The 20,746-nt window shown below is 37.4% G+C and overlaps 1 protein-coding gene across 1 annotated transcript; it reads right to left on the bottom strand.

Annotated features, from left to right (window-relative positions):
* Window positions 1–1,604: 1,604 nt before the first annotated feature.
* LOC140169691 (uncharacterized) lies at window positions 1,605–20,746 on the bottom strand. The gene is made up of 5 exons (XM_072192989.1): window positions 20,398–20,746; window positions 14,811–15,357; window positions 14,279–14,455; window positions 11,690–12,236; window positions 1,605–11,033 (listed from the first exon to the last, which is right to left on the bottom strand). Exons 2-5 carry the CDS (start codon window positions 15,336–15,338, stop codon window positions 6,562–6,564), a joined length of 5,724 nt encoding a protein of 1,907 aa, XP_072049090.1. The 5' UTR covers window positions 15,339–15,357; window positions 20,398–20,746; the 3' UTR covers window positions 1,605–6,561.

The following is a 20,746-nucleotide window of genomic DNA, read 5'->3' as shown; positions in this document are numbered from 1 at the left end:
TGTGGTTTCTTCTCCTCCTCCTCCTCCTCCTTTTCCTCCCATCAAACACATCATTCTGTCAAGGCTAGCGCTAAAACTACAAGGGCCCCAGGTCCCATATGTGGTACACTTATGGGCCCTACCCCGTAGAAGTGCCTTTTGCCCATCTTGGCCCCAGAGGTCAAAGGTCACGGGCCCCAGGGGCCCAAATGCGAAAATTCAAAGCACGCCGTTTCTCATCAAATGAAGCAGCCTCAGGGCCCTGAGTTGGTACACTGATAGCCCTAGGGGTACTCTATATTTACAAATATACAAGAGCCCCATATGTTATATATTATTGGCCCCAGGGGCCCAAATGTTAAAATATGGTGCAACAGATTGACAAGTCTAGCTCTATAAGTATAAGATGACTAGAGCTCATATGTGGCATATGTATGGGCACTAAGTTGTAGATGTGCCTTTTGCCCATTTTGGCCCCATATGTACAAGGCTAGGGGCCCCAGGGGCCTAAATGTTAAAACAAAGGGCCGGCCGTTTCTCAGCAAATAAAGTAGCTACAGGGTTCAGATTTGGTACACAGATAGGTCTTTAGAATTATATTGTCATATGTATATATAACCCCCATATGTCTCATAATATGGGCCCCAGGGCCCCAAAAGCTAAAACATAGGGCCGGCCGTTACTCAGTAAATAAAGCAGCTACAATGCCCAGCTTGAGTTTCTGATAGTACTTGAGAATTATACTTCAACATATGTACATGAGCCCCATAAGTCAAATATTATGGGCCCCAGGGCCCCAAATGTTAAAACAAAGGGCCGGCCGTTTCTTATCAAATAAAGCAGCTTCAGGGTTCAGAGTTTGTACACAGATTGCACCTGAGAATTATGTAGTTATATGTACATATGAGCCCCATATGTCACATAATATGGGTCCAGGGCCCAAAACGCTAAAACAGGGCCGGCAGTAAATAAAGCAGCTACATTATTGGAAATACCAGCGGGAAGCGTTAAGGCTGTTCCAGTTAAATTACATACCCATTGGCTGTTCCATTTAATTTACATACTCCCTCTGAAATGTCGCCCCAAAAGGCTGTTCCGTTTAAATTACATACTCCCTCTGAAATGGCTGTTCCATTTAATTTACATACTCCCTCTGGAATAGTTTCCCTGAATCGTATTGCATAGCCTCACTGTGAGTAAGAGAGACTGACAACAGCAACCTATGGAGAGTAAGAGAGACGACTCCCCTGGGAGGGACTTTTACAATTTCTTTATTTTAAGTGCTACGACAGTGCAACCTACATTCAATTAAAGCTTGTGACTTGGACTTTCACTTTTTACACGTTTTCTGCCCGATTGGGCGACTTTTTACAATTTCTTTATTTTACGTCCTCAGCACTTTAAGTTTGGGTACACCGATAACATGCGGGTATAGCCGTATTTGTGTACAAATATATAGCCTTCTAGTTCTACTTCTAATGCGTGTTAAAGATATTGAGAGCGTCCTCCTCAGCAAATTATACAATATGGCTTTAAATGGTATTTTTGTGGAATTGAAATAAAACTTATTAATCGTCCATCATGTGATTTCAATTCAAGCAAACAAATGACAAGGATCTTAGTAATGGTTGTAATATCTTTTATTGCATTCAGAATATAAACACGTAGCATCTCAATAATAAACGCATCAGTTACAACATACGCTCGTAATCATTAAATTTACATGTACATACAGGGTGTATCAAAATGCTCGGTGCAATCAGTGTCCAGTCACTATAGGCAAGACTGTCACTGCAAAATGAAACATAGGAACAACTTTGATAGGAACTACTATTATGTGAATATAAAACTATAAATCCTGCAGGGAATCCTGGGCATTTTAAGAGGATGCAATTTTTGAAGAAGCATGGCTGTCAATAAACACCAAAACTGATGTGTACCAATCATTTTGATACAGCCTGTAGAACTTGGAAAACATTCATAATATTTCATTATTATAAGGCCTTAAGGTGGTACTACACCCCTTGATAAATTTGTGACTATTTTTGCATTTTTCGCAAAAAATAATAACACACTGGTAACGAAAGTTATGTATATTATAGGGGCAAGGAATCCAGTTACTACACTGGAATGTCAATGACTCAAGACAAGCGGTACGTTATTTATGATAAGAAAAGAGGTATCGCTACCTCATTTTTTAATTTATATATATAATGAACCACTTGTCTTGCATCACTGAAATTTCATTGAAGTAATTGAATTCCTTGCCCCTATAATATACATAACTTTTGTTACCAGTGTTAGTTATTTTTTTGAGAAAAATGAAAACAATTGGTCACAAAATTTATCAGGGGGTGTAGTACCACCTTAACAAAGTTTATATCACAACTTTCTGGCCCTAAACAGCTATTTAATCTAAAATCCACACTACCCATGTGGAAGATCCGAAAAAATGTTCCACATGAAAGCATTAGGCAGCTCCATTTAAAACTCACCCTCCATCTGTGGAAAATTCAGGTTGAATCTTTCTCAGAGGGTGTATGAAAATCAAATGCAGCTGCCTACTGTGGTTATTCCATTTGAAATTCACACTCCCTCTGTGGAACATATTTCCAAATGGAATAGCCCATATGTCAGAAGTGCAACTTTGATTTGGACAATAACGGAATTTTTGGCGCTAAATCTCCGCCTTTAGTGCTTGTCAAATTTTCATCAAAAAATAATTCTTCCGTATTAAAACCATGGTAACACAATGTATATCCCGGGTTAATGACGGCTTATAAAAATGAGTAGTTGCTTTCTTCTGTAGCTTTGCACCTGCTTGGCTTCTGACGAAGCTAACACTTTAACATGTTTAATATAGTACGTATGCTGGTATACTGAGGTAGATTTGACATAATAGAGAGATTTGTGAAATCCTGTACAGGAGAGTAATTTTGAATAGATTGCACGGGCGTTCAATACGTCTGTTTTTAAATGGCAATCTCTTTATTAGTTTATAGGCCTACACATACACGTATAACGATTTTAGTTTATAATGCAAATGCATAATATTTTGTACGAAGTTTCCAATAAGCACAATACAGACAGTTAGACCATATACGATAAATGTTTGTTTCAAGTTTGGTAGTGACCTAAGTGCGTATTTTGCTGGTCGCAGTATCGAATCGCGCTTGCAACGCAGCCGCGAAAAAAACATTAACTTCACTCTCATACTACAACATTTATATATCGCCTTTTCGAGATCAGTTTCAAAGCGCTGGTAAGCAAAACACAAAAGATCACTACCAAACTTAAGGTTAACCAAAGAATATGGGAACGAACGCGAATGTCACGTGATGTCACTGTTACCAATCGGTACTGTTGAATGGCACCAACTTACCATCACGCGCTCACGTATCGCGTTCACGATGTAATTGTCGTATGTTTTAACTTTACACGGACGGAATAGTCACATGGATGGTCATTTGGGTGTACATGTGTTCGACGGACGGAGAGTGGATATATAAGACGGACGGAGAGAATCTATAACGGACGGAATACTAAATAATTTCTTTCGCGTTTATGTTAAACGAACAGATTAGGGGCTGTGCAATATTTGTGAGCCCTGTGGGGAAGGGTAAAATTGAGGGGAGATTTTTTTATGTTTGAAAAGCCGAAAGGAGGAAGCTATAATTTGCATACATTCATGCGACACCTTATATTCTAAAGCGCTCTAAAAGGAAAAAGGCTTAGGAAACGCTTAAAATTTGTATAGACCATTTACGGTTTGTAAATTATAGGACCCCAAACATTTGTCATGTGTAAGAGGGGGGTGGCAAAGATTTTATGGTAGGCCGAGAGGGGGGCAAGCAAATTTTTAAAGGTCGAAGGTAGGTGTCAAGCAAGTTTTGGCACGCTCTTTGGAAATGTTTACCCCCGAGCTCATAATTATTGTAAATCACAGCCCCTTTTATTCGGCGTTATTACTACATACAATTCTATTATCATTATTATTGTTAAGTTATTAGAACTTGTTTTGCCTGGGTTACACAGCTCAGTGATCAACATTGTTTTCCAGTTTGGCCCAGGGGTCTAACAAAATACATTAAAATACATTAGAAATATATTAGAAATACATTTATATAACAATTGCATACCATAAAATAACACCACACATATTCTGGCCGACTCACGTACATACTTTTATATAAAACGATATTTTGATGGACGGATAAAATGGACGGGTTGGAGTCAAAATTCAAGAACATATGTGACGTGGTATATCAAAAGGAGACACATCTGCCCGGGAGTGATTTTTTCATAATTTGGGTTTGTTGCAAATGTGTGATGTTAATAATGTTTAAAATATTGCTTGATAGTTTCAGACCGGAATGTAGTTGGCATCTTGTATTTTTTCAGACATTTCTCTCAACATATTTGTAAAGGCCGATATCTCAGTTTCCAATTCTATAATACCATAACTTACGAACTCAATATCTTCGCTTAGATATATCTCTATATTTAATTAAGATTATTATGTAAAACACTCAAAATTGTTAAACTGCCTAAAAGGGTCTCTTTTTGATATACCACGTCACATACCCACTTAACATAAAATACTGTTGTTGCTTTACAGACATTTTAGCTTTTTAATGTAAAGTATATCATACGGGAAAAGACATCTTAGCACTTGCATCGACAGAAATGAATTTCAAAACCTTTCAAGAACAGAAGAATACGGGATTCAACAACCTCTATACTATGGCACCCGGTGCCCACATTCTGAAGCTTATTATGGAGTTTTTCATATTTTGTATTCCTGTTCTACATCTTTTTTTTCATATGATATCTTAGTATATAATGTTTATAAATCAGGCATTATCCCAAACACTACAAAATGATATACACGATATGCACTGCGCATGCCTATGTATCCCACGTGATGCGCTGACGCAATCACTCACCCTAAGTGATATTTACGCACGCGCACGGTTTCGTTGGCCGGGCCAGCGAAACACCCGTGGCTACCGGTCGCCGATTTAGTGTTTGCCTCGGGTTTGAACCCCGACCAAAACAAACAACGTTTTTGTTCATTTTCTCTTTTCATTCCTTCCTTCTTTCCGCTCCATTCGCCAAAAATCACTTATGGCGTTAGTGTTAGGCGTAGGCTAGGCTACACATAGGCTAGGCTACACATACTCTAAATACTTGTAATAATACTGCACATTACATACTATATTTACATACCGGTATGTATATAATTGATATTGAAGTAGGTCATAGGTCATTCTACCAATATTATATACCAAATTGGTTAATAATGACATTTTATGCACACTTGTGAAGTTTAACTTGTATTGTTTTAGCACTGGTCGCGAAAATATCATACTATCAGCAGCCTATAATCGAGTTTGGTATTTCTAACCTGCAATATGATCTGAGCACATTCACGCAACTCTCATTTTCGGTCATGACTTAACCTTCCATAGGAGATTGGTGCACTGCAAATAATTATTACTCAATGTTGAGCAAAAAGGGAACAGTGCAACAAAATCATGAAAATGAGTGAATTGAACTCAGTGTTGATTATATTGTACTCATATTGAGTAAACAATTACTCAATATTGAGTTCCATTTGACTCATTTTGTAACTTTGTTCCCTTTTTACTCAACATTGAGTAATTTTTACTATTGTTTTATTTAGCGTGTAGATTAAGTAGAGTCATCAAAACATATGACACTATTGGTCGCGTTGAGTGATGATTTAGGATCATAATGAAGTTTAAAAAACGCTCATTATTATCGGGTTACAGCGCCAGCATTTTTCAAATATAAAGCGGTCAAAACGACCTCGCTGCTTTGCACCGAAATAAATTCAAATTCAACTGTATTTATCCTTATTTATGCCTCTATTTCCTCAAGATATGATTCCACTACCTGTTGTATCCGCTGGATAAGACGAGGGTTGTTTTCAATATCAATTTTGAAAGTGTTTAATTTATTTCCAGGATGTCTAATCAGCTCAAGATCTATTCCTATTATATCAAGACATCGACGTACAACCTTACTGCATTCTTCAATGTCTGCTCGTAACACAGGTCCAACCCTTAGCGTTTTTAAGTTTTGTAGATGATGAAGTCTGCTAAACATGGAATGTAAGAAAGCAAGGTCCAGATTTGGATCATGTAAAATAACGATATCTTCAGATAATGTGTAGGCTGGCTGGTCGGCAGTAATATCATAATTATCATGGAAAACTTTCTGCCAATATATGGTAAAATTACTTGGACGGTATTGGCTATTTGCAATTTTACAAATTTTCTCAAGAATATTTCTGTCTGTAACGTGAATTGTAAATTCTGTGTTTGTTTGTCGTATTTCATCATAATCGATATCAAGTACTAACAAGAAGTCTTCCAAATATTCAGAGAAAAACTCTGTGGTATTAAACTTAATAGGTCCAATATGTAAACCAACCATATGTAGATCGCGTTCGTATGGACAAGCAAGCAACAAGGCATGGAGACATCGCAGTGTTACATTGGAATTATACAAAAGGTCCACCTGATTGAAAGAAGCTGGAATAATACTTAACCAGTTTTAAAAGATACCGTTTTCTGCCCAATGTCTGCTCGCAGCACGGCGTACTATTTTAATATCATTTTCTACTTCAATTAACATTCGTTTAGGTTCTGTTGGATTTAACCATGTTAATCTACTACCAAATAATGCAAGAAAGCAACCTCGTAATATCATGCTTAAGTTTCGCATCATGTCTAACTGTCCAGACACATACATATCCGTTTTGAGAACACTTAAAGATGGCAGATAAGCCAGACAGTGAAATAGAGATTCAAGGCTTTTATAGGTAACGTTTGGATTGTCAGTTATATTAATTTCATGGCGTATAAGTGAAACTTCATTCCAGCTGAGCCATTTAATTATTTCATGTTCTGTGAGAAACTTTATCACCTCTTTCCGCAATCGACTGATTTTAAGTGGGTTCTTTTCTATTACTATTTCAAATGGCCGGTTTCTATAATTGCAAGTTTCATCTTCATCAAGTTCATTATTGCCATGTTCTTGTAGAACTGCAATATGTGAATTTAACAAGAACAAATATTGGGGATTTTTCACGTGTCTTATTTCAAGCGTCTCCAGATATTCAAAGTAATGCAGGTTCCGCAAGAAAGCATTTACAGTCAGCGAGTCTACATGTTCTAAAACCATTTCCTGCATATTCTTGGCATAATCAATCGGGAAACCAAGCAAAGTCACAGGCGTGTTGACAAGTTTGATATATTGGTTCATATTTGTTGGATTCATGATATTAGGACAAGCAACTCTATACAATTGTTTGAGAGTGTGCCTGTCAGAAACCACTATGCTTACACGTGGATCTATAGATTTTGTTATTTCATCCACATCGATAGAAAGCAATGTTAGACACTGCTTCATAAAATCTGAAGGTTCTCTGTCTATTTTCACGGGACCAATGTGCAAACCCTCTGTGTAAAGATTGTTTACAAAAATAATATTTTTGAATAATTTGGAAAGACACGCCAGTGTGACATTCGGATTTTTGTGCAATGTGACTTCTTTTAGATCAATAGGGGTTATATTGAGCCAGCGTATAATCGAATTCTCTGACCAATATAAACTAACAGCTCTTCTTATATCTGCTATTTGTTCTCTGCCAGTTATGTTAATTACAACATCTTCTTCAATGGGAATAGAGAGACAATGAAGACAAGCCTGCACTATATCACTGCATTTTTCATTACTTGGAATATCAACAGGCCCCAATGATATTGCATTTAATGCGGGTAAATGAGAAAGGTGGTGCAATATAGCGTCTAAAACAAGTGACGTTATGTTAGGATTTCCATTCAATATAACTTCTTTTCTTTTTAGTCTGTGTATCTCATCTTCGGATATTTTAGTTATCCAGTCAATGAGTTCTGCTTCGGATAACGCAAATCGTTTGAAAAAATCACGAATCTGATTTATTTTTGTTCTATTCTTAATGTTTACATACAGGGAGCAATTGGTTGGAACATTTTCGTAGCCTACAAGTCTTAAATATTCAACCTGTAACATACTAAACTTGTGATTCGGTTCAAAATGTATATTTTCGATTTCCAAGGAGCATAGATGTGGGGTCCGTCTTAAACCATGCAATACGGCTTCAAAGGTAAAAATGTCCATTCCTTTGAATCGAAGTTTTCTTTGTACGGGAGGAATTATGCAAGCCCAAGCACGAATATCTTCATCGGACAACCTCTCGAGGGTTATTTCTCTCAACCTTTCAACGTCATTCTCAGTCTTACCGTAATGTCGACCAGGATCTTGCTGATATTCGTTTATCTCACCAAAGAGATTTTCCCCAATACACAATTCGAATTTACTTGGTAATTTCTTGACCTCCTCTACATCTATGCTGATAGCATTGAGACATTCTATTACAAAATCTGTACACGATTCGTCACCATTGAAGATAACATAACCAATCTTCAAGGAATCTAATTTAGGTACATAGTGAAGATTACCAAACACGGCATGAAGACCAGCTATACCAATATTTTCATTGTTGGATATCAGTAACTCTTTCAAACTTGGTACGTTTTTGAAATTTTGAGCTAACGCTACGACACCATTGGGACCGATGTTTGAGTTGACTTCGAAGTTGAGAATCCGCAGAGTGGGCAGGAACGGAAATAAATTGCTTAATGCAACAAGTTTGTCATCGGTCATATGCGACATATTGATCTCCAGACCAAGCGAAAGTTTTGCCAAGTCACGGAGGTATGATTCTGACATATAATATTTTGACAATGGCCGGAATCCTCGCATGGCAACTTGAAGCTCTTGTAGATGTTTAGTTTCTAGATGAACCGTATTAAGCTCTATAGTCTCCATACTGAAAGCTACTGGAGACATATACTGACATGCCCAGCTTAAATGTAAATGACTTAATGTAAGATGTTTTACTGATGTGCTCTCTAATGCTAGCAGAACATGTTTCACGTCTTCTGGTGTAGAGGATGAATTCATAAGTTGAAGCTCTTTTAAACTTGATTGACACGCTATAAAGTTGGCTAAATTTCTTCCTCTACAGGAAATGTTCTTGATTATGATTTTTTCCAAGTGCTTTATGTATTTTCTAATTTTAATACCGTCCCCTAATAAACAAGACAGATCAATTGCCTTGTCGTCAGTTCCCTCTAGTCGCAGTGTCTTCAGGTTCGTTAAAAAAGAAAATGTTTTAATCATATTTCTTCTATGCTTATAAAGTTGCGAATGTGCTGTTTGTCCAAAACCAATTTCCAACAACTGTGTTTTAGGCAAATATCGCAGCACTCTAATTAATAGAGGTACCTCAAATGCGCCTACACGATCTATTTTAAGTTCAGCTTCTACTATGCTGATTAAACTTTTTGCCTTAGAACGATTGAGAGATTTCAAGAAAGAATGAAAGGTAGTGAAAACTCTTGGAGATGAAATATTAATGTTGTTGAAGAATAGCTTTCGATACGAGAACAACCTTTGTAAAACGGGGAAATGATCAACGGTAAGTGTTTTTGACTGGGTCTCGCATGTTATACATAACAATGGAAATATGTCATCCGAATTAAGCCAACCAATGTACATACCATGCGATGCTTTATTCACCGCCTCTTTCAATGCAAGAGGAAGAACGAACTCCGTGGCAATCTGCGAATTGAGGCCACAGGTAAATGCCATTACTTCGTGCTTAGAAAATATCAAATTTCCTGATAGCGTCTCAAACTCTTTCCTAAATTCATCTTGATTTGTTTCAAAAACATGTACCCAATATTTTGCCGCAAAAAACTCTTGAAAGGATTTGTGTACGAAAGTCACCATACTTCTGTGTTTTCTGTTTGTAGTTACTCTTTCTAGAGTCACCAAACCTACTTTGAAAGCAAAGTCAAAAGTTTCAGGAGGGAAGTCACTCTCTAAAAACACCAATTTCTCATTAGGTTTCATAATATTTTCAAAGGCTACCTTTCCTAATATAATACTTAATCGATTTAACTTTGAATCATTACGATCTGGCATATCATACTTTAGTTTATAGCGATTCCAGAGATCCAATACTGCTTCTTGGTAAATTTCTGTTTCTGTCTCAGGCAAATCTCCTTGACTCTCCCATATCTGACATGCCATTAGCAACATGACGGGTATGGTGCAAAGATTTCTAATGTTATGCGAGGATCGGATTTTATCTACCATGGCATCGGCAGTTTTCATATCATGGGAGAAATATTTACGAATATAAATTTCAATGTTTGCCTGCGAAAAACCAATAAGATTAATTTGTGCAAAGTGCTTTTGGTGTTGCCCTAGTTTGAAAATCGCATATGGTCTGCTAGTTACGATAACGCAGCTCTCACGCATTCTTTTCCCTGCTAGTGTTTGCATGATATGTTCATTTTCTCTAGTAAGCACCGCGGATGTGTCTTCGTCAAGACCATCAATTAAAACAAGAACATACTCCGGTTTATTGTTGATAATAGCTTCTAGATCTGCGCGCGAAACTTTGGTATCGACCGGTAGAATTTGTTGAAATACTATATCAACTAAGCTTAAACCTGCTTGCAGGTCACGCATGGTTACAATGAAAACCAGGGAAAATTGTGATAGCGGATTTACTTCATCTTGTGTAGCCCATTTATAAGCCAAATTTGCTATCAGCGTTGACTTGCCACTACCTGCTATACCACGCACTAATACCCTATTGACCCTCTGACCTTGCTTTGTTTTTAATGTAACCAAATCTTCATTTCTCTTCAACACTGATTCAGACTTATGCTCACTTTGGCTTTTTATAGGAAAATGTATTTCATTGTTCATTGAAAATTGACCTCTGCCCTCTGACCTTGACCTTGACTCTTCTCGGATTAGATCAAGTTCTACGAAGATGTCCTCCATTTCCACGACATCGAGTGGATCCCATGGCAGTAACTGAACTTTACCAACTGTGTTGATGTAGAAATCGAATAATTCTTTGCGGCATTCGTCGAGGGTAAATTGTAGATCATCATTCGTTTCTGTATATATGTATATAAAGAGTAATGTTATTTGTTAAACTTCTTACAAGCAAAACTACTCAAAGGATTAAAATCATCAATGAGAAAATTACAAGAATCACTTTTTGTTAAATGAAAAACCAGAAGCGGTAATACAGTCACAACCAAATTATATAGGATTATATACTATAAAAATAATGAACGTTGTGTGTTTCTTATTCGCCAACAAGTGATGATATAACAGGATTAACTACCATAGCAATAGGTTATATGAATATATCGCACTGCACTAGTACGTTCACGCGGTACTTCTGCATTGAACCATAAATAAAGACATGGATCGTAATTCTATAAAATATTCATATCACTCGCTGATCATGCTGATCACTCGCACCTGAAAAGAGCGACATTGCATTCAATCTATCATTGGAGACATACATATGTGATTAGTGCAAGCTGCTTGTAGTGCAGGGCGATATATTCCTGTTCCCTTCTACAGCGAATATGCTATGCTTTTCGCCGCCCTTAGACGCATCGATCCGATATTTCGGAAATAGATAGGTAACAGAGGTGAAGGGGTGGTCTAAAGGGCTCCCGGAGGTCAAAGGTCATATAGGGCGAATAATATTCTCAAGTGGATACAATATTGTTTAGTTATTGACCATGTGGATTTTTACCTGTAGTTTGCTCTTCTGCTGGCTTCAGAAGCTCCTGCATTTCATGAATCACCCTATTGGCTGCTGAGTCGACCACATCACTGGTTGAATGTGCCTCACTTTTTATTGTATCTTGGATTTCGTACGCAGAGGAATGAACCACATCTCTTGTCTCCATTCCCTCTTGTATGATCCATTCTTTCGTTTCGTGTATCACCCTATTGGCTGCGGAGTCGAAAGCACCACTCGTTGATTGTGCCTCACTCTTTATTGTATCTTGGATTTCGTAAGCAGCAGAAAGAATCACATCTCTCGTCTCCATTCCCTCTTCTGTGATCCGTTCTTTCGTTTCGTGTATCATCATATTGGCTGCTGAGTCGACAGCACTACTGGTTGAAAGTGCTTCACTCTTTATTGTATCTTGGAGTTCGTATGCAGCAGAAAGAACCACATCTCTCGTCTCCATTCCCTCTTTTGTGAGCCATTCTTTCATTGCTTCTAAGGCGTCAGCTTGCAGAGGCTGATGTATTATATCTTTACCTTTTTCGTCGACTTGAGAATTCATGATCTGAAAAGAGGAAGCAATGTATTGGATAGGTGCATGACAAAACAGGATGAAGCAGCTGCAATAATTACTACACGCTGTATAAAATCGACTGTTAACCAAGCAGTTTCTATAGTGATTATAAAAGACTGCCACATAAAAATACGAAGAGATTATAAAGCCACACATTCTGGTAATTTCAATTGTATACAGCCTGCAGCAAGTTGACAGAACGAGCAGCAATACCCACCAATGGTTTGCATTTTTTCGAGCAGACCAATGGTCTGCATCAGTCGTTCCTGAATGGAACGACTGATGCATAATTATCGTCCACCGCTAGTCATGCTAGTGTACGAGTATTTGAGATTTTAAACTGTACGAGAAAATAAAATTTATGAATATAGCTTTCTCGTTAAAATGATCAGAGTGACGTATTCATGTTGTTTATGTTTGGCGAGTAGAACTGATTGCAAGACCTGTTTTTTTGGAATTGGTCTGCAATTAAATTGGTTCCTCTTGTTCCTCCTATTGGTACCGAGAGCAAGTATCATTGATTCATACTGGAAGCCTAAAATGTCCACGTTTGTTAAGTATATAGACAGATATCATATAAAATCCGAGCACACAACACAAAGATGATCCAGAAAACTCTTGACAAAAGCAACAAGAAAGCAAAGCAAGGGCTTGCCACTGGAAAATCTCAAATTATAGCACTGAAGGGGAAAGACGGAAACATAATCTCAGACAGAGAACTAATTCATCAAGCGGGTAGAAGATTTCTACCAATCTTTACTCCAGCAAAGTTCAAATAATTCCACCAATTATAGACGTTGAAAGTGCAGAAGAAAATTTGGAGAGGATGAAGTTGAAAAATCTCACAATGACATGAAAAGAGATAAAGCACCAGGAGAAGATGGAGTGCTAGTCGACATCCTCGAGGATGGAGGCAGCGCAGTAAAGGAAGACTTTGCAAAGCTATTCACACTATGTATCCAGACTAACCAGACACCGGACAGTTAGAATAATGCCCTTATAATTCTACCATGGATCACCTTCATGTCATCAACCAAATTATTGAATAGATGGGTGAATATAGACAGCCACTGTGCCTTGGATTCATTGGCTACGAAAAAGCTTTTGATAGCATTGAGATCCAGGCAGTCGTCACAGCCCTTAAACAGCAAGGTGTCCATCCTGGATACATTTAGATAATAAATACTATCTACAGCAAATGCACTTCAACAATCCGCCTCCACAAGGACAGTGATAAGATATCTATCCAACGAGGGGTGCGACAAGGTGATACCATATGCCCCAGTCAGATACCAGAGAAGTAACCAAGTGGGACATTAACATTAACATAACAAAAGACGACAGAACAGCTGGTCATGGTAGGGAACACAGACATAGAAAAGGTGGACCAATATGTGTACTTAGGACAACTAATCAACATGACTCACAATCACATGGATGAATTAAAAAGGAGGACAAGGACTGGTTGGTGTGCATTTGGTAAGCTCAATGACATCATGAGAAGTAAGATGCCAACTTGTCTGAAACGAAAGGTTTTCAAACAATGTGTATTACCAGCCACGACCTATGGAGCTGAAACATGGTCACTTACGAAGAAGATGGAGCAAAAACTGAAAACTGCACAGCATAGCATGACAGAATGCATGCGGGGCTTCACCAAAAGGGATAGGAAAACAGTGGCATGGATCAGGAGCCAAACAGAAGTTACAGACATAATCCACACAATAAAGATGAAGAAGTGGCATTGGGCTGGTCATCTTACAAGATCAACAGATAACAGATGAACAAAGAATGTCACAGAATGGAGGCCTTGGCTGGGATCAAGACACCAAGGCAGACAGAAAAAGTCAGATGGAAGGATGAGATATCCAGTTTCATAGGGGTCAGGTGGATGGCAAAAGCAAATGGCAGGAATCTTTGGTGCCAACTTGGGAAGGCTTTCGCCGGCCCTGCAGTGACCTGAATACGACTGATGGAGATAATGATCATATGTCCATTCCAGTGTTTTGCTGTAAAGCTGTTGATAAACGTACCTGATATATTTTATCTTGAAGATACCCATGTACACCGGCATTAAACGGGCCATATAGACCTTCTACACAGTCGACTAGATCTGTCAAGCAATCACTGATAACATTGCGTTGAATAGTGGTTAGCTGAAGCTCGTCTTTCACACACATGTGACTTAATCTGTTTCGGATGTCATATACCTGCATAGAGTAAAATGGGAAGAATACATTCATATTCTTTTCTCTTTATTTTAGCTGTCGAGATTAATCGGTTTGAAACTGATGCACTTTAAAAATGTTTTTTAAGACATTATTTTGCATTGTCACGTGTTTTAAGCGCCCCATACAGTAGTCATATCTTTTTAAATTGCTCGATTGATTAATGACTACTTATCTTACACATATAAATCTGGCTCTGGCTTTAAGCTATTTAACCAACATTGTTGCTAAACATTGATGCCAACATTTTTACAAAATAAATACTAAAACTTGTTTTATACTCAAGAGCATGCCTCAGATTATAAATCGTCATTAAATAATATTACAAATAAAATACCTCTTTTATGGCATCATATGTCCTTGGATTAGACTTATGGCAATCTCCAAAATGCATCATGATTTTCAAGAGACTAGCAGCATCAAAATCTGCAAACTCTGTGTAGTTGATCTTTGTTTCTGTATACAGACGAACAGCAAAACATTTTGCTATTTCAATCGGATCTTCATGGAGTTGACATGGCTTTATGTTAGTCCACATGATTGGTGGACCACGACAGTTTATGGGCGAAATTATCCATTGTGGCCAATAAGCGCATTCTACTTCAGTCCCCCAGGTAATACAATTAGCGCATGATTTTGGAAACCACGCACAGTCTTTTGCAGTCTTTCTGTGTTTATTTGAATCCTTAACGTAGGTACACTTCATGGGGGACTTCCCGCAAGGTTTAAGTTTTTTGACATTCTTGGCATTCCAATGCCATTGTCGTACGGTTTGTTCAACACACGGAAGAACTGATTCACGGCACACGGTCTGCAATGCTTTCACACATTTCACAAAATTCTCAAAGTGCTCCTGGTCTGCCATATTTGTCTGATGTATTTTCCTAATAATGAAAATAAAGAGAAAAGCAATGGATTAAATAAAAGAAACTCGTCAGTCATAGTCATCCCTGCTGTTCAACAACTTGATTCTGAATGATACAATTTGTTCATTGGACTTTTCATTCTCATTTGACACCCTGTTCGTGAAAATCGAGCAAAAATTGACCAAGATATGCTCCTCCAAACCTTCAAACCCCAAAATCAAAAGTTACAATTTTAACAATTCAATTGTGCCTGTTACATTGTGTGCTTTATTGATTAGCTCGTGGTGCTTGTGTGCAATACTACGATGCGATTGGTGTATTCAGCGCACATCTGCTGCTATATTGGTTTCATCCGGTTTGGAAGATGTTGGAATTCCAAACAATTGCCTTATGTTAGCTGAGTCAATACAGGTGGACTGATTAGTCTTCATTTGCACAGCAAATGTTTATTTATGCGGGGAAAAAAACAAATGATCTTAATTACTCAAGTTAATCCATGATGCACTGTAGCAGAACAAATCGTTTCAATCATGAACAAAATGAACTCAATATTCAATTACGCAAGTGCAAAATATCACTTTGTGGTCAAGTATAATTTTGGACTCTTTTATTGTCATACATGTATCTCAACTACACAAGATGCTAATTTCACCATTTCTTCAGACAAGCATTTTCAAGGACAAATATGTTTATTGAGACACCCTGCATGCACTCTAAAAGACTTGACGAAGAATGAACTTTTCACACTGTTAATGTGTACATTGAAAATTATTTCAAAGCCTCAAATTCACCGGTTTAGTGTCACTTTAAGTTAACATGCCAGGACGTTTACTGGCAAGTTACCCATTTTTGGAGTACAATACACATGACTTTGTTGTTCAACTTGTTCTTTATGTGTAGCTATTCGACTGAGAAGTGCTAACCTGTTAAGGGCTAGCTCGGGAAAAACCCATTTTGTGTTTCGCAATATTACTATAGATTTTCTGTAAGTTCCTGGTTTGGGACATACCATTCTTCTGTTCTTGAGGTTGGAAAAAAAGAAGAAAAATCCATCAAAAATGAAGTAATAACCACAAGACCTATTCAATTAATACTGGGCGCGCAGCACAGTTTAATATTGTAAATTGAGCATGAATAGCGGTCGGTACATGTACAAGAATATTAAATTCATGACATGAAAGTCAGTTTTACAAAATAAAAAAGGGAAAACGTAATCCTTTGACACGAATGGGCATGTTAAAATATGGAAAGTTAAACTAAAAGACCATCTTTGAATTGTTTGAGGGTAAAATCTGAAACTAATTGCGTATTAATTTTGTCTGTATGAAGCTGTATGACTTGTACTTAACAACATAAGTAATGTTTGTATATCTCGCTCCACTTTTTACTCACAGAAACAGATTTGTTTCTGCCTCTGCCTCTCCCTGTATGAACGTATCTCTTTCCCTCTCCATCTCCGTCTCTTCCATCTCTGTCCCTTCCTGTTTTTCTGAAAACAGACCTCGGGAGCAACAATGCATTCTTAGAACTTTTACCCTCAGCTCGATGCAGGTGTTAGTTGATCATTTATTGCCTTTGATAAGGGACCGATTGACCAAAAATCCACAAGATTTCATATTCCTCCCTTGTTTCCCTTTTTTCTAATAAAACTTAACATGGTTCAAGCAAAAAATTCAGGCTTCCTCTTAAGACATAAAAACAAATTTCGGACACCCCTGTTAAAACTCCCCCACGTAATAATTTATTGTACGATTCCTGAAGTAAAGAGTATGCAAGTGAACAAATAGTTATGGGGCATCTATATTGTCACGTCACATGGGTGTCGTGATTACGAAAGATGGGAGCGTGATTTCCCTGGTTTGTACCTTTAATTCTTTGACGCCCACAGACTGCAATTGTGTAGAATCTGAACAAAATGTACAGATTTCGGGGTCATTAACCATTAACAAATGCTACACGTACGTGTGTTATTGAAGTTAAATATATATTGCTGACAGAATTCCAAATACATTGGAAACATAATGCGGCTACGATTTTAACTGAATAAAATCACGTTTGTATTGCCAAAAAATGTATTTAGCCATATTTTTAAATCAAATTGATTTTGACTGATCCTATAATTCTGACTATGAATGCGGCAATCGCTATTAACACTTCTAAGGTGGTCATGGTGCTTTTAGTCAGTGGTGGTGGTGGGCAGTCGCGGCGCCAGGAATTGTTTCCGGGGGGGGGGCATTGAGGGGGCAAAGTGAATTTGAGGGGGCAAAATCAACACATTTTGCGCAAAATTACTGCAAAAAGGTGAAATTTTGTGTTTTTACTGGGGGAAACAGGGGCAAGAGTTCTGATTGGGGGCATTTGCCTTCACCCCGTGGCGCCGCCACTGGTGTTGGGGTGGGGTTGAGGGCTCCATATGGATATGGGAAAACCACAACACATGCACGAGTCAAATATTATAGAGGCAAGAAAATGATGAATGAAAAATTTTTAGTCCATCAGCTAGCATCTCATTCATACTAATGTCCGCGGCAATTCAAAAATCCATTTCTTACAAAGTGTTGGCCATGGGGTGAAGATGCATTTTTTCCCAAAAGAAACCTCCATTGTAAAAAGGAAATCCTCAAAGTTAGTATTTTGACCATTACATTCAGTATTTGGTAAGCTATAGATGTTTTTGGTGTCAAATTAAAGCCATATGTATTTTAACACATATGGCTTTAATTTAATTTAAAAACTGCTCATAACAAGTTCACCAGTGCTCATTTCACCTGATTGTCAGACACAGTTCAAGTTGACCGTTGATGCCAGTGACAAAGGCTGTGGTGTGGAGGTACAGTTGTGATGCAAGATCGTGAAGATCAAATTAATCACCATATATGTTTCTTTTCAAGGAAGTTTAACAAGCACCAGAGAAATTACCCCATAATTCAAAAGGAGTGTCTGGCATTCCTATTAGAATTGCTACATTTTGATGTGTATTTGGGTATATACCCTGAGCTTGTTTTCACAGATCACAATCCCTCACCTTCATCAACAGGATGAAGAACAAAAACCAAAGACTGGTGAGGTGGAGTTTGACCTTGCAAGAGTATAATCTGGACATAAAACATATTAAAGGAAAAGACATTATAATGGCTGATGTCTTGTCTAGAATTGCATAAAAACTGACATACAAAAATTCCTTTAAAAAGGAACTTGTGCGCAACAAGTAGTCACTATGTACGTTGAATTAAATACAAGTTGATATGTTGAAGTTGATGTAAAAGAAGAAAACATTAAAGAAAGTTTTTATTGCATTCAAGCTTTCTTTTTTTAAGGGAGAGGGTGTGATGTAACCTGAGTAATTTAATTTGATTATTTAACTTTGTTTATAATATACTGCTATTTCGTGAAAGAGATGAGAGATGGGAATCGGCTTGTAAGTAATCAGGCAAGAGTTTGTGTAAGCTTGTGTATAAAGACATTTTAGGGGAATCCTGTTTTGATCAGAAAAACAAGTTCAGTCATATCGCTGTTTGGATCTTGGAAATCCCCATGTATCTCAATGTGACCATTGTATTGCATCATGTAGGGAAAATCATAGCAGTCATGTGCAGAATCATTGTCAATCATATCATACTTTTCATTAAAGATTCAGATTTTTAAAACTTATACTAACAGTGTGTTTTGTTGTGCATTCTGAGGTGAATTTGGATAAAAGATGTTTTGGCCTTGGGTCATTAACGACTCGTAACAATATGTCTTGAAACATGTGCTTGACTTAAACACCAGTTTTAGTTAGCCTAAGAGACAATACGGTTAGCCTAAGAAACAATATTATGGTCAGCCAATTTAGGAAGCTCTTCAGAATTTAGTTGATTATAGGCTCCACTCTGATTAAAATTTCATTTACTTTGATTATGTTTGGGGGTAATGACTATTTTTTTAACGTATTTATTTCTTTGCTGTAAAATCAATTCCAACTTTCAAAATGTTATCCACGTACTTTTGGTAGTTTGAAATCATACGTCATAACCAAACGCAATATACTAATATCATATTGCTAAAAAGATAGATTTTAATCAATAATCATGACAACGGGGAAAACGTTGTAATATGGAGAGGTTGTTTCCCAGAAAGGGATTAAATCCGCACGTCGAAATTGAGTTATTTGCATAACAATAACATGAAAGACAGTTACAAAATACACATTTGAACCTTTGTTTCACATGTGTATAGCATGTTTGGGTCTGACGTTATGACCCTCGGTATTTTCCGGAAATATTCGTAAATTTGAATATAATCCACAGCGGTATTTTTAAACCGAAATGGTGAAAGTGTAGTTCTTTTTTTCAGTGAGTAATACATTGATAGAACTCAAGAAAAATCAAGAAACGTATTAACGAAGTTCAAAGTTTTCCGTGGCGTGGGCAGTGAAAGTGGATGCAGTGGCTGAGCCTAAAATCTGAAAATGCTCAGATTTTAGGAAACGGTCTCAAAGTATTCGTCAATTAAACAGATATAGAATGGTTTACAGAAAAATTTGATACACGGTGCCAGAGAAAATACGGCATGTTCTTGGGCATATGATTCATGTTTTATTATCTATTAAGGAATCGGATAGCAACGTTTTCACAGTATTTTTTGTAGGGCATGAGAGCACATCAGACATATCGAATTGCATTCTGAATACGAGGAATGTCCTGATGATATGAAATAATTTTGGCGACATATTAATACAAACTTTATGGCAAATTGTTAAAAATCAATATAAATATTTTTAATTTTCCATATTTAACACTCCTCGAAGTAAAATTTATGAATCTAATGATATGTACTTTATAAGTGTATGTAGCTGGGAGAAAAAGCCGACGATCATTTGAAAAATTTGACATTTCGTATTGAAGATACACATTTTTATTAAATTTAGGTCTTTTGGGGAAAATGTATATCTTTAATAATGGGATTTTATAAATTTTCAAATCAATGAGAGGGGCACGTGCCCCTATGACGCTATGCCACTGTAACTCCCATCTAAAGTTGCTCAAATAGTTTAATAAGTGCATAAACTTTTCTTACCTTCACCACTGCACTTCTTCAAGTTTTGCGTTTAGGTATAAACTTAAGGCGTCGGCGGCGTGTCAAACTCTGACACATCGTGATGTACACAGTGTTTCCTGTTTTAGAGGGTAAGTACCAAATACCAAGTACAAATCGTTTCCGTCCCAGGTTTCTGTCGTCTGTTACAGTAGTTTCTCCATGACGATATATCTTAGATAAGAGTTATGATTGTCTTCAGACTGGAAACCACAATATCTGAAAATGATCTAGTTGACAGTGGGTCCCGGTGTCTGGCACTGCTTTGCAGTTAGGCCTACGTGAATTTAATAGTTCGAAGCAAACTAAAAGACTGGATGAGTGCGACTAA

Source organism: Amphiura filiformis, chromosome 14 (genome assembly GCF_039555335.1).
Source record: "Amphiura filiformis chromosome 14, Afil_fr2py, whole genome shotgun sequence".
Classification (NCBI taxonomy): domain Eukaryota; kingdom Metazoa; phylum Echinodermata; class Ophiuroidea; order Amphilepidida; family Amphiuridae; genus Amphiura; species Amphiura filiformis.
This window is presented reverse-complemented; position numbering and strand designations above follow the sequence as displayed.

What these genes read in the sequence shown, in the direction of transcription:
- LOC140169691 (XM_072192989.1), bottom strand. Translation starts at nt 15,338, where the DNA reads ATGGCAGACCAGGAGCACTTTGAGAATTTTGTGAAATGTGTGAAAGCA. An exon ending in CATATGATGCCATAAAAGAG is followed by an intron (nt 14,456 to 14,810) that starts GTATTTTATTTG and finishes TACTCTATGCAG; the next exon opens with GTATATGACATCCGAAACAG. An exon ending in AGCAGAAGAGCAAACTACAG is followed by an intron (nt 11,034 to 11,689) that starts GTAAAAATCCAC and finishes ACATATATACAG; the next exon opens with AAACGAATGATGATCTACAA.